The sequence below is a fragment of the Podarcis tiliguerta genome (genome assembly GCF_965153285.1).
Source record: "Podarcis tiliguerta genome assembly, chromosome: 3".
In the NCBI taxonomy this organism is placed as follows: Eukaryota; Metazoa; Chordata; class Lepidosauria; order Squamata; family Lacertidae; genus Podarcis; species Podarcis tiliguerta.
The window spans coordinates 47,514,315-47,532,991 of record NC_139536.1 but is presented as its reverse complement, the minus strand read 5'-3'; the positions used below and the strand labels follow the sequence as shown (position 1 = coordinate 47,532,991).

The 18,677-nt window shown below is 46.5% G+C and overlaps 1 protein-coding gene across 1 annotated transcript; it reads right to left on the bottom strand.

Moving 5' to 3' along the window:
• Window positions 1–3,075: 3,075 nt before the first annotated feature.
• Window positions 3,076–18,047, bottom strand: DLL1 (delta like canonical Notch ligand 1). Its single transcript, XM_083434097.1, has 11 exons — window positions 17,046–18,047; window positions 16,022–16,354; window positions 14,730–14,790; window positions 14,135–14,392; window positions 10,132–10,192; window positions 9,161–9,291; window positions 8,841–9,010; window positions 8,503–8,719; window positions 4,978–5,770; window positions 4,737–4,851; window positions 3,076–3,801 (listed from the first exon to the last, which is right to left on the bottom strand). The coding sequence occupies exons 1-11, from the start codon at window positions 17,103–17,105 to the stop codon at window positions 3,796–3,798; spliced, it is 2,205 nt and encodes a 734-aa protein (XP_083290223.1). The 5' UTR covers window positions 17,106–18,047; the 3' UTR covers window positions 3,076–3,795.
• Between the last annotated feature and the right edge of the window lie 630 nt (window positions 18,048–18,677).

Here is an 18,677-nt window from a genome sequence, read left to right as displayed (position 1 = left end):
ACAGCAGCACATAATTTCCTGTGTTCATGCACCATGGTATTGAGGTAAGTTAGGTGGTTATTTTAGCTTTATTATTCAGAGAAAGAGAGAGAGATTAAAGATAGTTATTGTGTGTCCTCAAACAGAATTAAACCTTTGTCTCTTTTGGTGAAAGAATAGTTTGATGCTAACTTTATGCTCTTCCTATCGGTTGTTCTGCTCACATCTACAAGCCAGTTCCTGGGTTCCATCACTTTGTCACATTCTAATGGGGCAGAGACAGAGCTTGCCCAGAGCTTATCACACTCATCAGTCATGTTTATTTCATCAAAACCAAAGGTCATCCCAAAAATGCCACATGCCAGAGGTAGACAAGAACTGGGTACTAATTAAAAGTAGACTATGCTGGGGCTGAATTCACTTCCCATATGCTTTTTCTGACACCCAGGACCTTTCAGGGGAAATACCCTCACACAATCAAACCTGTTAACATTTTTGTGCGAGGTTTGCCCATCTCCAGTGTGACTGGTCAAACTGTGACACAGGCAAGAGACCGTGCCTGTCTGAAGGTTACATAGGGTGGGTGGGTGAAACATAAAACTGGGAACCTTCCCAAATACAGCAGAAATACTTTCAAAATGTTTCTCCAAAGGAGATTAAATATTCAGAGATGAGCGCCCAGGGGTTCAGTCCAATACTTTACATGCTTGCTCAGAGTTCCATTGTTCTCAATGCCTTAGAGTACAGTTTGGCAGTTACACAGTTACTCTTTAAGACTAATGGGATTTAAAAGAAGTCTGATTGTATGGAAGCTTTTCACTGTAATCCAGCGTTTCTTGAACTTGGCTGCAAGGTATGCCGCTAAGCAGAGGAAGTAGGCAACCAGGTGCAATGCTAACAAAAAATCTGGACCACTTGAAATGGCTTTCATTTTTGCCTGAATGAAGGCCTTTATGTACAGCCGTCAGCCAACTTCTTTCCAAGTGCACATGGACCTGTTTCCATGCACGCAACGCAAGCAGCAAATTTGGATTGCTTAAAACGTGTCTTTCCCCGCGCAGAAAAAGGTCTATCAACAGAGCCCAGATATGTGCAATTTCAGATCCAAGATTCGGGAAGCTTTAGAAAAGGTGCACAGCTCAAAAAGAGGAGATCGTTTAAGCTGGATGCCCAAGGACTCAGCCCCAGAATCAATGCTGAACTTCAGGACGCTGTACTGAAATATAAACCATTGTTTTGCGAGAACTCTGAGCTTGTGCAAAATGTGGTTTTGCCCCTGTCATCACACATCAGGAATGAGGTGTCAGAGATACCAAACAAGCTTGCTTCAGCATCTGCTTCCCCCATTAGAAACCAAGTGATTGAGAGGGATAAACCTTTTTCAACAATGGAGTCCGTCCACCCATGAACAGGTCCTGTAAATTACAGTGGCCCTAGCATGAGACTGGCACTCAGTGAACTGCATCTTTATCATTGCCACCAGAGTTTAGTAAGTTTTTTTCATCGCTACTGATGGAATGACAAAGCTCCACGTTCAAACAATGAACTTTCACTTACCGCAGCTAACAGTGGGAGAGTCCCAGCTGAGCATGCAGTTTTGCTCCATGGCATTTCATGATCCTCAAGATCTACTATAAATGCATGACATTGCTGTAAATGGACTTGGTCCGTATGTCCATCTAGCCCAGCTGGGAGGCAGTGGCTATCCAGAGTCTCAGCCAGGACTGTTTTCCAGAGCTATTACCCAAGATCTTTTAAGACCTGGTATTTGCCATAGCTGGGCTTCATGCCTCCCCCTCCACCAATCATGTCAATAAGAGTCATGCTTGGGGAATTCAACCTTTGTGAATTCTGATACAAACTGCCCTGATCACTCTCTCCCAGACTAAATGTGTGGATCAGAAAACCTTGTTATTCTTTGGAGTGAACACTTCTCCAAATTCTGTAATAAGGTCCTCAGCATATTTTATAATAAAATACATTTAAAAACATAGGAAGCTGCATTAGACCATTGGGTCAATCTCGATCAACATTATCTAAACTGCCTGGCAGTGGCTCTCTAGGGCAGAGCTTTCCAAACTTTTCATGTTGATGGCACACTTTTTAGACATGCATCATTTCGTGACACAGTAATTCAGTTTTGTGGGAATGTTGTGGATAGGAGGAGAGGATATGTTGACTAAATATTATCCTTCCTCACTCATGCTAGTGAGCTAGTAGCAGAGCACATTCCTTTGCACATTGCTGGAAGCAAGTTAACAGTTCGTTAGAATCCTTTAAATTAAGCAATCCAGTCTGGCTTGTCGAGTCTGGACTGTTCCTGGTAAAATTCCCCTTTATTTGCCTCTTAAAATAATAGTAACACGGCAGTCTTCTTTAAAAGTAAGAGTAAAGATGACTTACATTCAGTTCACAGTAGTTTCCTGAAGGCAGGCTTTAGTTTATAGTTGCAGTTACATTTATAGAGATACAAAGTGTGGCTTCCTCCTCTGTAGGGATGAGCCATGTGTTGCTGGCTGAGAGCCAGCAGAGAGCAAAAGGTAAAATGGAGAGAAGGGCATCAAGTAAGTATCAAGAGGAAGATGGCTGCGTGACTGGCCCTTTTATAGGGTCTACGCCAGGGTCACACACAGGAGAAGGATGCTCCAGACCAGGTGTGACAGGAAGTCCCCTGTGAGTCCACTCTGGGCAAACAGGAAATGTTGTATTTGACTGCTTCAGTGATGCTACATCCCACAAGTTTTACTAGCAAACCGGAGGTTAAACTAACCTTTTCCAGCCCCGGGCTGGACACACTGCAGCTGACACACCAATGTGTCCCGACACACAGTTTGGAAAGTTCTGCTCTAGGGTCTCTCCTAGCCCTACCTGGAGATGCCAGGGATTTAACCTGGCACATTCTGCATGCAAGAAAAGTGCTCTGTCACTGAGCTATGACCTGAGAGCTGCATACATTGAGTCCAAAGCCATGTAACTCTGATATGGAGCAAGAAATGGACTCATCTATCCGCCCATCTACCTTCAGATGATGATGATGAGTAACAGAATTTGGTCCAACAGTGTTACGTTTTAAAAAAACAAACCCACAAATGTTACTTTGGATATCATTAATAATATTTATTTTGGAAAAATAGTTTAAAAATGAATTTCTTCATTAACCAAAAAAAAAAAAACCAGTAAAAAAAACCTCAAATAACATTTTGCACAATATTCCATAAATACATTATATACAAAAAATATAGTCACATAGACCCGAAGTGCCTTTGTACATATTTACCAAAAAAATTAAATTATAAAAAAGAAACGTCACAAAATACTCAAGCTTTACAAATATCCTGAAAATAATTTTTTTACAGTTTTAAAAAAAATAACACACTTTTCCCCCACCTAGTAAAAACACATTTTAGTATAAAAAGGACAATAAAGGCAGTGTTTGTATCTCTAATTCAAGAAACGACTGGCTCATAAGAATCCAAAATATACACTTCAGGCAGTGCATGCTTCTTATGTAGGAATTAAGTCCGTTCATTTAAATATATATAGAAAAAAAAGCAACTGACCATAGTGCAATGATAAATAGTCATAAAAGGCAGTGCAACAGGTATCTTTGAACACAGACCCTGGCCTAGTGTCCACCATGTATTATTTGCAGTCACTTTTGCTAACTTCAGTAGAGAACCAGCTCAGCCTGAATTTAGTTTCTCAGCAGCAGTCAGTGAAGGAATCTCTCTCCCTTTCTTGTTCAGCAGCATTCATTGGGGCATATCACCTTTGAAAATTGTTCCAAAACAACAATCTTGCCATATCGTCTTTCCTTTACACCTGCGTAAAGTTGGAGGGAGGGAGAGAAAGCAAGAGTGAATTGATGAAGGTACAAAAGACGAAGGTACAAGACCCTCCCAGGACTATGCCAGATATAGAAAACAGGCGCTTGTCTGGTCACCCGCAGGAAGCAAGAATCTCTTCCAAACAATTAATTTTATGGAAGTTGGTTCTTCCCTTCATGCCCGCAATAAGTACAGGTGGTTTAGCAGTATTTGTGTAGACTAAGCACTTAAGTGGAATTATTTGCAAGGCTGATGAATCTATCAGGCAAGAAGGAAGACTGGGAACAACAATTTGCATACAATCTTCTACATTCTCAGAAGCAGATGCCTTGCAGGGTCTCCCCTTGAATCACAGCCCACCGGATGCCTTTCTCTTTAAGGACACATTTGTGATTTCGTACCACTAAAGTACCTAACCTAGTAACTGATGCAATCCACTGGAATCAGTAGCAGGCTTTTCGATAGCAATGGATACATATACAACCTATGGGGCAGTTTCCTTAGAACATAGAAAGCTGCCATTAGTCCATCCATGTCTACACAATAACCAGCCCTACCTGGAGATTTTGGGGACTGAACCTGGTACCTTCTACATGCAAACCATGTTCCGTACCACTGAGCATAGCTTTATAGGCATCTACTCTGGAATTGCCCTACTTACTTTCCACTGGACTACCCCAATGTACTAAACCAATTAATTCCTCTTCAAGTCCCCAGTTGCAAAGAACAGCTTGAAGAACTGGGTTGCATCAAGAAGAGCAATAGGTTGCGGGATTCAATTAAGAACAACAACGCAAAGCCAGATCCAATTTCAGCTAGTCTAAGCTGGCATAGCATTGGTGAGCGGATGGAATTTGCCAGCTGACTCTAGTTAGCTGGGAAGTTGGATGGGTAAGTTTGCCTTTCGAGCGCATCAGAGAATATACCAACCTCCGTTGCTATGATGCATTCATCTTTCTCTTCTGATATGACATACACCGACTGGTACTTTGTGTCTTTCGAAGTGGAGTATACCGATTCTGGCCGTTTCCTTTCAGACAGTTCACTACAAGCCAAAAAGAAAACAGGAGACAAGGATGAGACAGCTGCTTTGGCGACCAGCTCGCATATGCTCCCTGCACTTTGCAAGGGGGCTTGCTGAAACCACCCCCTGCCACCCTCCTTAACCTACCTCTTTAGTTGTACTGCGCCTTTCTCCTCTGCCTCGGAGTCGTATGTGTCGCACTTAGCTTCACATTTGCTGTGTTCCTCTTTAACAGAGTCCTCGTTCTTGAGTTCATGCACCAAATTGTAATCCACTGACGGGTACCGGGCTTTGTAGCCGTTTTTGTCCGCGTTATCGCTGTGGAAGTCCACTTTCTTGTTGGTGTTCTTAATCTGGGTGGCGCCAATGACGCTGATGGAAATGTCCTTCTCTCGCTGGCAATTGGCCAGGTTGTTCATGGTCTCCGTCTCGCTTCTGCACGGGTCGGGCTGCTGTTGCCTCTTCTGCATTTTGAGCCGGAAGCAGACAACCACAGTGGCGCAGCCCAGCAGCAACATCAGGACCAGGATAATCCCGGCGCATACTGCAATCCAAGGGAACTGCGAACTCTGCCCCTCGGTGTACTTCTCGGTGATGTCAACCGTCACTGCCCCCGGAGGCTGTTCGGGGAGCAAAAACTGGCAGTTCAGACCCCCGTAGCCACGAGCGCACTCACACACGTAGCGGTTGTTCCTCTCGTGGCAAGTAGCCCCGTTGTGGCAAGGGCTGTGTTCGCACTTGCTGACGGGAGTGCTGCAGTTCTTCCCACTGTAACCCGGAGGGCAGGTGCAAGAATAATCATTAACCCCATCTTGACAGGTCCCGCCATTCAAGCAAGGAAAGGAAGCACAATCGTCCACATTATCGTCGCAGTGTCTTCCGGTGAAGCCAGCCGGACATTGGCATATGTAGGAATTCCCCAGATCAACACACTGGGCTCCTGCAAAACATCAGAGAGGACAAATGAGATCAGTATATAGCCCAGGAGTGACCATTTATTGCATCTGCAAAACTGCCTTTTCGCCAAAGGGCACGTGAGATTTTTCTATTTTATTCTAGCAACAATCCTACGAGGTAGATCTGGCTGAGAAACAGTGACCCAAGCTTCATGGCCAAGTGGGGTCCTGACTCCAGATCTCACAGGGCCAAAGACAAGCCTCTTATCCATTAGACAACGCATCTTTTCAGTTCCCAGTCAACAGCATCCTTTAAACAGCCCTGTCAGACCAACGGCTCATCCACACTTTTGCCAGATCTGCATTTGGATTGTATTGTGTAACGATTAATTTCCCTGGGCCCAAGAGCCTTTCACATTGCTCCGAGGATGTCAAAATTCGATCTTCTCCACTGAAATGAAACTCAGTTTAAGCAAAATCTCTTTGGTTTTTCCATGCACACTGCAAGATCCAATTCGCTGGGTAAGATTGAATTTTCGAGAGGCACAGCCATGGCACAATGAGAAAAGCTTCCAGTCCCATTGGAATTAAATGGTACACAATATGATCAAAATGCAAGAGAAAGTATGGATAATCCCTGAAGTTATGCAGTATTCACAGCCTCACAGCATACTGCTTCCTATTGTGTAGGAAAGCAAGGGAAACATAGCCCAAAGAGATGAGCCTTTGTAACGGTAGAAAACGCAGGGGAAACCCAGTACAATCAAATGTCTTATTACAGGGCTTATTTTCAGCTACAGGATTGCAGCTTCACTCTGACACACGTAGTTGGCAGGCTGCCTTCAAGGCATGATGAAACATATTGCCCACTGAGATCCATCAGAACTGAGGCTTTAAAAGGAACTTGTAAAAATAACTTGTAAAAAAAAAAAAAAAAAAAGATCCACAGGCCTTTAAGGTGTACTCTGTTATCAGCCAGTTTTATGGTTCTTACTAGAAACAGTTTTGAATCATTTACAATGGGGTGGGGAAACCTCAGGCCTAGGGGTCATATGCAGCTCTCTGGGCCTCACTTTACAGCCCTGGGGACTTTACCCAGGCCTGGTCCTGCTCCGAATCTTTCTCTTATGGTTTTACCTGGCTGGAATGTGTCCTGGAAGTGTGGTAACACCTTTTGCTTGCCTGGGTGGAGGATGGAGAGTGGTATGTGTCTGGCCACACCTGCTTGAGCCACTTCCATTACTGGTAGGAGGGCCCTGGAAGTTGACCCCAAGGGAATGTGGTCCCAAGGCTGGAAAAGCTCCCACCAGACTCCAGCCCACCATTTTATCACAACTACTTCTTGATGAGGTGTGTCTAGGATTCTAGTGGACATTTTGTATTTGATTGGTTGTGTGATTTTATTGTTTAGGAGCTGCTCTGGGGGTCTACGGAAAGGCAAGATAAGGATTTGTAAAACAAATAAATGAAATGGTTTTGCAGTCGCCATACTTCACTGCTCCAGCGTTTCAAAGGGGTATGTTCTATATAGAAAACGAATGTCCAAATCTGGTGACCCAATTCTTAAACACACAGAGGAGGACATATAGTCAGGGAATCAAGCTGGTCCAGGTCATTTCTTAAAAACTGAACCGCAACAAAATCTGAAGCATAAGCATAACCTTACTTACTAAACTCAAGCCAAAAGTGCAATTAAAAAGAACCATCAGAAAATAGGAAGCAGCCCGTCTGATGCCCATTCCCTCAGCTGAAAAGCAGAAGATCAAACTGGTTCTGCTCTCTGCACTCATTGCTTAAGACCATATGACAGGAACAATTTGGGAAGAGCAACAGGCATGGACATGGGGATTTCTTCTAAGTCTTTGGGTCCGTTTAGACATTTAGCAGAGAGAGCCAAGCGGCCATTTCCTAGACTGCACTACTTCAAGCTATTTTGGGGCAGACGCGGGGAGCAGAAGAGTTCTCATGGGTGTGAATACTTCCTCATATTTAAAAGTTAAAAGCCTGCCTGTACACCTCAGGGAGAAGGGGGGGGGAGGAGATGGCTCTCTTTCCTGATATGCTCGGTTTTCCTTGTTTAAGGAGGGATTTGGGAGAACAAACTTCCAAACATGCAACCTTCCAGCCACAGGCTGAGGAGCAATTTATTCAACTGAAAAGGGAAAGCTGACACTGTTTCCTGCTTGGCAGGGGGTTGGACTCGATGGCCCTTGTGGTCTCTTCCAACTCTATGATTCTATGATTTATACTAGGCAAGACAGATGCGCAGAACAATCCTTTGCGTGTCTACTCAGAAGTAAGAGTTACTGAGTTCAATGGGAATTACTCCCAAGTAAACATGCGTAAGACTGCAACTTTTTGAAGTTACACCAAAAGAGTCTTGCTGAGTCAGGCTGGTGGACAACCATACGCTGGGGGTGGGGGGGCAGGAGGAAAGCACCATTTTGCTGCAGGTCCTATTTACAATCCAACCCAAGGGCATGGCACACTTCAGAGTAAGCCCCACTTGAACAATTTGGGCCTTCCTTCTGAATAAGCATGCATAAGCTGCATACACCTCTCGTGACACTACTTGACTTGGATTAGATCTTACTCTTCCTCAGCTAAAACGGGAATTCACATTATGGGGCCTTAAGTGAACCTCAGTGGGAAGTTCATTCACTTCCCCTGAAAGTTACACAAACTTAAATGGGAAGTTCATTCAACTTTTCATTGACAGTCATGGCAAAATGCTCATTCATCTTGAACGGATCGGGCAAAGACTGGTTTGGCTTACCATTAGCACAAGGACTGGAGCTGCAATAGTCAATTTTCTTTTCACAGTTAAATCCAGAGTAACCCACTGGGCAACGGCAGCTGTATCCACCTTCCGGGTTGTCTGTGCACCGCCCTCCATTGAAGCACGGACCATCAGCACAAGTCATTGCTCCCAACTCACAGTTTTTACCATAGAAGCCAGGTGGACAGGTACAAGAATAGCTGTTCTCAAGATCCTGTTGCAAAGAAGAGTGTGGTGTTTAGAAGCCTATACTGCATACTGAGATTGCCGTAAGCATCTCTTAAAACTACTTTTTAAAATAAAATCATAATAATAATAACATTTTAGAAACTTACGGTACAGCTCCCTCCATTCTTGCAAGGATTGGCATCACATTCATTGATTTCAATCTCACAGTTGGCTCCAGTGTAGCCAGGACGGCAAGAACAGGTGTAGCTCCCTTGGCCAGTGTTAGTACAAGTGGCACCATTCTTGCAAGGCTTGTGGTGTGTACAGTAATTGAGATCTACAGAAGATTAAAACAAGAGGCATGTCTGTAAGGAAACAAGCGGTTTCGCAAGGACATTACAAGTTATTCCCAGCTAAGCATGCATAGGATTGCAGTCTTAGTTCAAGGAGGATCAAGTCATGTTACTATGAAAGGTCAAGAACTTACCCTGGTTACAAAAGAGTCCGCCCCAGCCTTCCTGACAGTTGCACTGCCACGGCTGTTGACAGGTACCATGAAGGCAACCTGGGTACCGGATGCACTCGTCACAGTAACGCCCCTGCCAACCAACTCGGCATCTATTTTAAAAAATCAAAAATACCAGACTATCAGTACAGGAAATCCTACCACAAACTGCAAACCCATTGAAGCTAAAAACAAAAACAGAAAACCCCAAGGGAAAAAAACTTCCTTAACAATCAAGGAAGACATATTCCTAAACTATTAATAGATGCTTCTTTCGCAGCCTGAATACAGAATTTTCCATTCCATTGAAGCTCTTTGATTTGAACTCATTTCGGAGCATAAAGTGCTTAAGATGGTGGCTTTGGTTTATTATTGATTACACTTCTGCCCTTCCTCCAAGACGTTCTGAGCAGTATACATGGGATGATCCCATTTGATCTCACCAACCCTGTATCCTGAGAGATCTCCTATTTTTTTAATTTAGAAGAAATTTAGACCCAGGTCTTTTCCTAAATACGACACTCAATCTTCTATTCTACAGCACGCCAGCTCTCCACTAGATTTGGTTACTGGAATTGCAACACTCCACTGCCTCATTATTGTAGCTATCACTTAAGCAATTGTAATTTTTGCCAGGGCTTCATAAGGTCGTCAAATTTGAACTCATTATGGCTGAAATCCTATGCACTCCTGCTAGGAAGTGAGCCTCATCCGAACACTATTTCCTAGTGAAAGCTGAACAAGACAGAGATGTAAGCCGAGACTTTGGGGGGGGGGGAATGTTTCAATTTCTGGATTAATACTTTGACTTCATATCATTGGGACGTCTCACCCAACCATCGGGCAAAACTTCTAAGGCATTTCATGTCATCTATTTGGGATTCTTGGATCAAGTGTGCAGGCAGGAGGGCTGGGGTGGGAGGGGCAGAGGACGAAGAGCTCCGAAAACTTACTTGCATTCCCCAGGCTTGTCGCAAAATCCATGCTGCTCATCACATCCAGGCAAGCAAATTGCTGAAAAACACAAAGGAGCAGAAATGTACAGATAAGCCTTTGGGTGGGGGGAAGGGTTGAGTGAGTCAAACTCCTTTCACTAGAGCTGAGTTGGTAACAGCAGCTGAATTCAACTCTGGCGTATTGATCTTGCTTAATAACTGGGTCCTTTACTTATCGCCAGGGATGAACATTCCCCTTAATACAGTTGCCCATGGACAAAAGAGACCTCACAATTGCTCCCATCCGCCTTTTCTTCCCGGCAAGGGTCAGAAGTCCTCTCCCTCCACCCCCCACCCCGCCAGTCTATGCACACAGCTCCTCCTCTTGCTGTCCTCAGAGTGTGTGTGTGTATGTGTGTGAGTGAGAGAGAGAGAGAGCAGATAAGGGTGGACAGCTGGTGTGCAGGGTGCCAGCCAGGACAGCTGCTCTATTGTCTATTCTCTCCCAGCAGCTGCCCCACTGCAACAATACCCCCAACCTCCTGCGGCCAATCAGGGCCAAGATGTGCTTCCCAAACAGCCTATCCCTGCCCAGATCTAATCTATGGCACGCGCAGTGATTTTTCTTCTTATTCAAATAAATAAGTCCAAAGTTCTTTCACACACCCAGAAAGGGAGGCGGGAGTGAAGAGGCCTAGGGAGCTCACACACACACACACACACACACACACACACACAGCAATGGCAAAGAAGCAAGCAGGCCAGCAGGAGGGAAGACTTCTGCTCATTACTTTGCCTGGTTATGGAACTCATTAAGCAGGCACTGCAAGTTTTAATTCAACAAAGCAAGCCAGAGACAATGACGAGCCCCGGAGAAGGAGAAACAGAAGACGAGGAAAAGCTGGGCCGATAATCAGATTGTCTCAAAAAAAGTGAACTGAATGGGCAGCGGGAGTGGGGGTGGGGAGGGCAAGCAGGCCTATGAGGAAAGCCTGCAGTTTGTTTATTTATTTCCTCTGCTTCTAGGGTGACATCACCCCCATTGGTCAAAAAAAAGGTGGCATGTATTCTAACTCGCTCCTCAAACTCAGCTTATTAAAAAGAAGGACGGAGACACAGTCAGTCTACACCAGTAATACAAAGGGGCTTCAGAAGGCAACATTGACTAAGGAGTCAAAGGGAATATTTTCCTAAAGCCATTTTATTCTGCGCTCCTCCATGTCTAATGCGAAAGGAGGAGGCAAGAAGACCGAGTGTTGTGATGGGAAACACAAGTCCTCTGTTTGCTGAATTGGCTCAGAATTCTGCCCACCCTCTCTGCGCAGATACTGAGCCTGGGCAGTGTCAATCCATTCAACAGTGTTTTCTTTTTTTAAAAAAAAGCACACACATACAAACAGCGGCAATTACATTGGACACATCTTATCACAATGGCAAGGATCCAACGTACTACTTTAGACACACCCAAGGGCTTGGGGTATGCCCAGTGGCCTTTGTAAGCTTTTGTTTTCTTTTGAATAGCACACAGCCATACCATATCACAATCTGCTTTTGGAAGTTCTCTCAGGTGGCATGGTGGAGTGCCAAACCCATTGGAACATGTGGAGCTTATGGGGTTCAACTTTCAGATCCTGGTTTGTTGATGTTTTGGTACAGCTCCAGGCCATTTGTTGGTGTTATTGCCAACCCTGGCTCACTAGGTTTGGACAAGGACATTCAAATTTCTCTTGCCAGGCTATAAAATGTAGCCACATGCCTCCAAACTCCTGTAGGGGTCCATGGAAGGGCAAGGGGAGAACAGTCCTCCTACCACCAATGAACTATAATCCCCAAATTCCCACCTTTTTTAAATTTAAAAGAAAGGTTATAACATTTGTAGATCCCAAGAAAGAAGACAGTATGTGCAGACACTTCTCATTTTTGATGAGCACCTAGCCTGCCCACTGCCTCTTAGTGCTCCACCCCAGGAAAATATCCCCCCCCCCCCTCAAAAAAAAGTTCCTATGGACACCCATGTTTCCTCCACTATCATTGCTGCTATCAATGACATTACAGAACTGAAACTAAGAACTCAAAAACTAAATAAGACCTTTAAAAAACAACCGTATGGGATGCAATTCAGATGTCACTGAAGTCAAGGAAAGAATGCTCACTGACTTTAGTGTGGGGGTTGCATTTTCTGGCACCTTCAAGTCAACCAACTTCAACACTTCCCTTGAATTTCTCTCTGTGTGTGTTTGTTCTTTACTCCTCCCACAATTATGCTGGCCTGATCTTTGGAAGAGGGGGATAGTCTTTAACAACTTTAAAGTGCCAAGTGCAGAAATGCAGCTGTCAATCAGCAGAATGACTTTCAGGAATTTTTCAATGTGTGTCCTTGATTTTCATCTTTGTTTTGTGTACATCTGTCTATCTGCCCTTCCTCCCAGAGGAGCTTGGGTGGCAGAGGGTGATATATCAGAGTGTAGGGGTGGCTAACCTTGGACCTTCCAGATGTTTGAGGACCTCTGGTTTGAAGCTGGGGTGGAGGGAGGCAGAGGTTCCCCACCCCTTTTAGAGAATGTTGGCATTCTGAATTGAATTGTCAATGCAAATTTAGCATACTGACTCTAGCACTTAATGCCACCATGAGACTTATCTCTTATGCAATAATAGGGAAAGTCCTCCCTCTGCTAATAAAACAAGAAGTTGTGGCTGAAAAAAGGGGGGAAACTGATTGGGCTGCTAAATAGTGATTAAACTATTTGACTACATTCGGTTCATAGGTTTGCTATGCAATGTGCATGCTAAATAACTAAGAGGGGATTAGCTATATTAGACTTGACACTATTGATTAACAATCATGTTATGTCACACAGGGCAAGAACTTGGTGAAGCTGTATGCATTTTAATGTGCATTACAAGCAATTCTATGCATATTTACTCAGAAGTAAGTGTCTCTGTGTTCAATGGTCCTTTACTCTCTGGCAAATGTGTTTGGGACTGCAGCCTAATCTACTGTATGTATAGAATGTGTTTACTGTTTACGTTAGTGGATGCTCTTAATTTTTTTGGAATTTGGAAAATGTTTAAAGAAAGAAAAAGAACTAAAAGTCGAGAATGTCATAAATTCTATAAAATAGTAAGTCTGATACCCTATAGTAGGAAAAAGCAGCATGTCACATTTATTGGTGTATTTGTTCAGAAAAGCACTTACTTCAAAATTGCCAGTTTGGCTACATGCACAATGCGGCTACATCACAGCCAATAGATAAGACAGGCTGCAGGGATTTTGTAGAAATGTGTATGTTTTAATGTGTATTATAATGCTATTAGCCCAATTGGTAACATAAGACTATGTTAGTCAGACCCATTGGTTGCCACTGTTCACCTACCGTTAAGTTAGGAATTCTGTATCTGCTAGGCGTGGGTGGGAATAAAATGCTCTAAATATTTGTCCAAACTTTCTATATAGCTCCCATAATTATTTTGCTGATTTGCCCTGAAGGTGATGTTTATTTTAGGTCAGGTTCCTGAATTCTGCACCTTTGGATTTTCGTGGCAATTTCTAAGGATCCAATCCAGCCAGTGTCAAGCACTTTCAAATTCCACTGATTTCAGTGGGACAGCCAAGCACCTGTTTTACTCTCCCAATAAAAGTCATGCAAATCCAAAGTGCTGGCTGCATCATGTCCATAACTTTGCTGAGAGGAAGTCTCCTAATGCCTTGCACCTTCTTCTTTCTCTAGGAGCTCATCGATCTATTGCCACCAAAAAGAACTGTGTCCAATATTATTTGCTGTTTGGTGTACAAAGCATTTTTTTGTAATTCTAATATATTATATTTTATCCTTATTCCTTAAGGGCTACAGATTCAGGATTTCATTATATTATAGTTGGTATTTTAAAATTCTCCCTAGCTAGCACACTCATTTCTGAATGGGACATGTTTGCACCAGTGCATGAGCGAGGAAGAGAGAGAGAATTGGTGGCACCAAAGCACTTTAGAAAGACAAATGAGGATTTCCTTGAGGACACTCACGGTCAGTGCAGTACTGCCCCTTCCAGCCAGGATTGCAGACCTTCTCCCCACGCTCTCCACAAGTGAAGTGGCCAAAGGCATCATCCCTGGGGCGGCAGAAGACAGAACAGCCCTCTCCGTAGTAGTGCTCATCACACACAAAACGGTAGGAATACTTGAGGTCAGTGCGGCCACTGCTGTGCAGGTCCTGGGACCATTCTTCGCCAACAGTCAAATGTCTCTGCGTAGCCAGGCGGCTAATGAGGCGTTCTGGATTCTCTGCAAAACAGAAGGCAGGGGGTGGGGGAGCAGAGCGAGAGAGAGAGAGAGAGAGAGAGAGAGAGAGAGAACAGGAATGCAGTTAAATAAATTGAAAGCTTAAGATTGCAATGGAAATTTAGAGTAGTTCAGGGAGGGGTGAGAATTTTTTAAGCAGGTATGGAAAAGCTATAGGTTGCCACTGATCCAGGTGGAATTGTCCCACTGACTCCAATGGGGCTTCCTTAGAAGTAAGTGGCTGCTATTGGGACTGGGAAAGTTCACTAACTGGAAAAGCAGGCATATCATGGACCCATAAAGCAACAGTCCTGGGGGGAACTTGGAAAAAGCCATTTACCTGTGTTGAGATCATCAGGGGAGTCTGTGTGCAGCGCTTCAATGATGAGAGAGAAAGTGCCCTGGAAAATAAGATTTTTAAAGAACACAGAGAAAACAATGAGAGCAAACGTCTACAGTCAGCAGAAATAATATGGTCACAGGAGGGGCAGGAATATGTGTGCCCAGCCAGCGTGACTCTCTGATCCCCTGACTCCAGCCTGTTTTCACTTTCCTCAAGGAAATGGCAGAGCTTTTTGAAAAGTTGCTTCCTGGCCTGTTTTTTCAGCCTGCTCCACACAGGATGTGGTGTTAAAAAGGAGCAGAGAGGGGAAAGTGGGGGAGGGAGCGGGAGAAGGGGCATCACTGTCAGCCTTCACACTTTTTCTCTGCACACTGCCTGAGAGGTAATGGGCTGGAGGAGAAGATAGCGGAGTAGATGAAGCCTTTGGGAATTCCGGGCAGAAATGACAATGACATAGCCATTTCCATAATGGAAAGGCAGGGGGAATGGAGTCGCATAAAGTATGTGCAGCCACCCCTATTATCACCCTCCCTCCAGCTGACTGGCTGAGGCCGCTAATGAGACACAAGCTGGCCCTGCCAACACTATTGCGAGGTCAGAACTGCACTCTCTGGAGCACTAATCTGGCTTCACTCCTCAGAAAGCGGGGAGGTGCAGATACATTATGACACTAATGTGCAGATTCTGGACCAAAAGGATGCAGCCTTGAAGTCAGGAGGTCGCTTTGCATTAAAAAGCATCTAGCAACCTTGGCAGCGGCAATCAGCCATTAGCTTGGCAGCAGCATAAGCAAGGTCTCAAGGAGCAAGGGCGTATCGTGGGGAGTTGGGGAGAAGCCTGGATTTGTGAAGGAGACACTCTTTTGAGCTGCGCTGTTGCATCAAAGGCTACAAATACAAACACACACACACACAAAGCTCTCTTCCCGATTCCATCCCTGCTTCTGTATCCACAGTCCCACCCCAGTTCCCTAACCCCATCCTAGTCTTGACAAGCACTGGAAAGGTTAAAACGCCTAGTTAAAAAGCAAGCTCCCCCCAGTCTTCTGCAGCAGCCTTATCTGACCATGAGCATGCGCTCCCTAATCTGGAATCCTGTAAGTGCACTTACACACAGGGAACGGCAATTCTAATCTGCATTTGTTCAAACAACACTAGGGGGGCGTAGTTAAAAGTGTTTTGTAAACAAGGAGACCAAGGAGGGAAGCGATGGCTCCTTTCCTTAGCTTGCGCTGCTCCCCCCGCAGCCTCCCTGTTCTTTACCCGTAACGGAGACCCGGGTGAACTTACCGGCCAGGTGAAGCCGAAGGGGAAGCGGATGGGGTTGCTGAAGGAGGGGTCGCTGCTGGCGGCGTTGTCGGGCACGCTGAAGGAGTTGGCCCCCAGCACCGGGGTGATGGAGCTGCCGTAGGTGCAAGGCGGCTCCGGGGACACGCTGGCTTGGTAGTGCTTGAGGCAGACGCGGAAGAAGGTCTTGCAGTCGCACTGCTGCAGCCCAGGCGCCGCGCCGCCCCTGGCCACGGCGCCGCCGAAACCCTCCCGGCAGCAGTTGCGGTTGCCCAGAAGCCCCTTCTTGTTGACGAACTCCTGCAGCTTCAACTCGAACACGCCGGAGCTCCAGACCTGCAGAAGGAAGCGGGAGCGGGAGCCACCATTAGCAACTTAGGGGGGGGGACGCGGGGGGAGCTCTTGGCCCTCGGAAATGGAGCCGCAAATTGGCGATTGGGAGGCGAGCGCCCAGAGGGGGGCGGAGCAAATTTATCAATGGAAGTTCTGCACTGATTCCAGGCGCGCGGGGGGGGGGGGGGGACAGCGGCTGCGTTCGCGCAACGCGCCTCCCGCAGAGCACAATGGCCAGGCCCCCCGCTGCGTCGAACGCAGCCGCCGAATTGTCAATGGCGAAGCTCCCCATTGATGGCACCTCGCGGCGCTCCGACAGGGGGCACCTGCGCGGCGGAGTTCGCGTGCCCCGAGTACCGGAGTTCCGCTAATACTGGGGCGCCAGCAAAGCCACCGAGGTGAACTCTCGTTCTCTCTGTGCCGCGCGCGTGTATGTGTGAACGCGAGCGCGCGCGTGCAGACGGTCCTCCACTAAAGCGAGGGAGGGGGGCGACAGGAACCCATGGGGTGGGGGAGAGAAGGGCAACGCTTCGTTACAGATCGCCACCACCCTTCGCCCTCGGTAGCCCTTCAAGTGTCCCGGAGAAGTGCAACGCGCCAACTTTCCCTATCTACGATGCCTTGCGGGTTTCAAGAGGTTTGTCAACACGACCGCACGCGCGCAGACATGCATTATAATACAGCCGATGCTTACCTGGCAGGGAAACTGAAGCACGCAAAAGACCACTAGAGTCAGCGTGGACTGGCCTCCCATTCTGAGAGGGAGCGAGTTGCCCGAGGGGAGATATTGGGGCTTCTTTCCTTGGCGTCCCTTGGGGAAAAGGCAACCGCAAAACAGCAGGGGCGTCTTGACAAGAAGATGGGTCCCGACAAACCTCTCGCTCCCTAGCCCGGCCGGAGGGGGATTAGAAGGGAGATGTGCGAGTTTCAAGTCTCTAGCTCTTTCCCCGTCGATGCGGATTTCGATACGCCCTTTGGATGACTGACAGCTCTTTGGGAGGCGATTGTTTTTAAAGATGAATTAGGCTGGAGGCGCAACTTTTACCCTCCTCTCGGCTTTTCCTCTTCCCGGCGACAGTTCTGGGCGGCTTCGTCGCGCTTCGCTCCTCTTCTCCCACCAAAGGAAGAGAAGAGCCACTTAATTCCCAGAGGCGGAGAAAAGGCTCCCCAAAGCAGATTAAAATAATCAACGATCTGGAAATCCCTCCGGGGACGAGAAGGAGATAATTCCCGGTGGCTTCAGGCGAAGAGGGCAAGAGGGGTTTTGCTTTGGGCTGGTGGTCTGGGGTGTTTTTTTTCCTCTCTTTTTTTAAAGGGGCGGCGGCGGTGGTTTGGGCGGGCGTGTGTTTAAGCTTTGCAGTGGGTTGTCAAGCAGCCGCCTTCAAATCCCCCGGGTTGCTGGTCGCCACTTTCTGGCAGAGACCTGCGATCAGTCTGTTTCGTTTTCTTGAAGGAATCCAAGCCCCCGGAAAAAAGGAAGGCAAAAGAGGCTTGTCTCGTTTCAGCAGCTACTCGAGAGCAGCTGACTGGCGGCGCCCGCGTGAGAGTGTGCGCGCTTCCCGGGTCTCCCCTCTGTGGTTCTAGGTGTGGGTGATCTTTGCTTTCGCCTTGGATCTGGCAGGCTGTCGGCTTTCCCCCCCTCTCTTGTCCCCCCCTTTTTTTTTGCTCGCTCGCTTGCTCTGTAGCGCTACGGATCTGCCTGCGGTCGGGCGCCTGCCTGCCTTATATCTCGCCGGCCGCCTGCATAGCTAATGAGATGCAAATGAGCAGCCCCCCAATCTGGCGAGAGCGGCCACAAAGGAACCACTTTTCCAAGCCCTCCTCTCAATGGATCGCCAAATGGTCAGTGAGCTGTAAAATGGGCAACCCTCCGCCTCTTCCCCTCCCCTGCGGCTCTCACAAAAAAAGTGAGGGGGGGTTCATTTACATTCCTGCAAATTTGGAAGCTGCAAGAATCAACCTTCTCTCCCCCCCCCCCCTCCACACTTTTCCCTTCTGCTTTCAGGGGACGGTCACACCCAGACACACACGACCGACCTCTTCCACTCACGTCTGAACGTTATAAGCGCAGGAGAAACTCAGGCTCCCGCAGGAAAACAAGCCGAGACCCAGAACGTCTTATAAGGTGTAAATGTAACACGCACGTTTTTGTTTTGTTTTTTAAAAGTACATTCTTGGCAGCGACATCTATCCGCCGCTAAGGATATCCTTCAACCGAGGGAAGGAACCAGATCAGCGTTACGCCCGGCTGAAACCGAATACCTTGAACCTGGCACGTGGGGCCACTGTGATATTTTTGAGGGTTTATAAATGCCCCCATCTGGAG

Bases quoted from the DNA above. Each gene is read 5' to 3' on its own strand.
- DLL1 (XM_083434097.1), bottom strand. From the start codon at position 17,105: ATGGGAGGCCAGTCCACGCTGACTCTAGTGGTCTTTTGCGTGCTTCAG. The intron at 8,720-8,840 runs GTAAGTTTCTAA...TCTTTGCAACAG, and splicing joins AGAATGGAGGGAGCTGTACC to GATCTTGAGAACAGCTATTC. The intron at 5,771-8,502 runs GTAAGCCAAACC...GATGTTTTGCAG, and splicing joins CTCCAGTCCTTGTGCTAATG to GAGCCCAGTGTGTTGATCTG.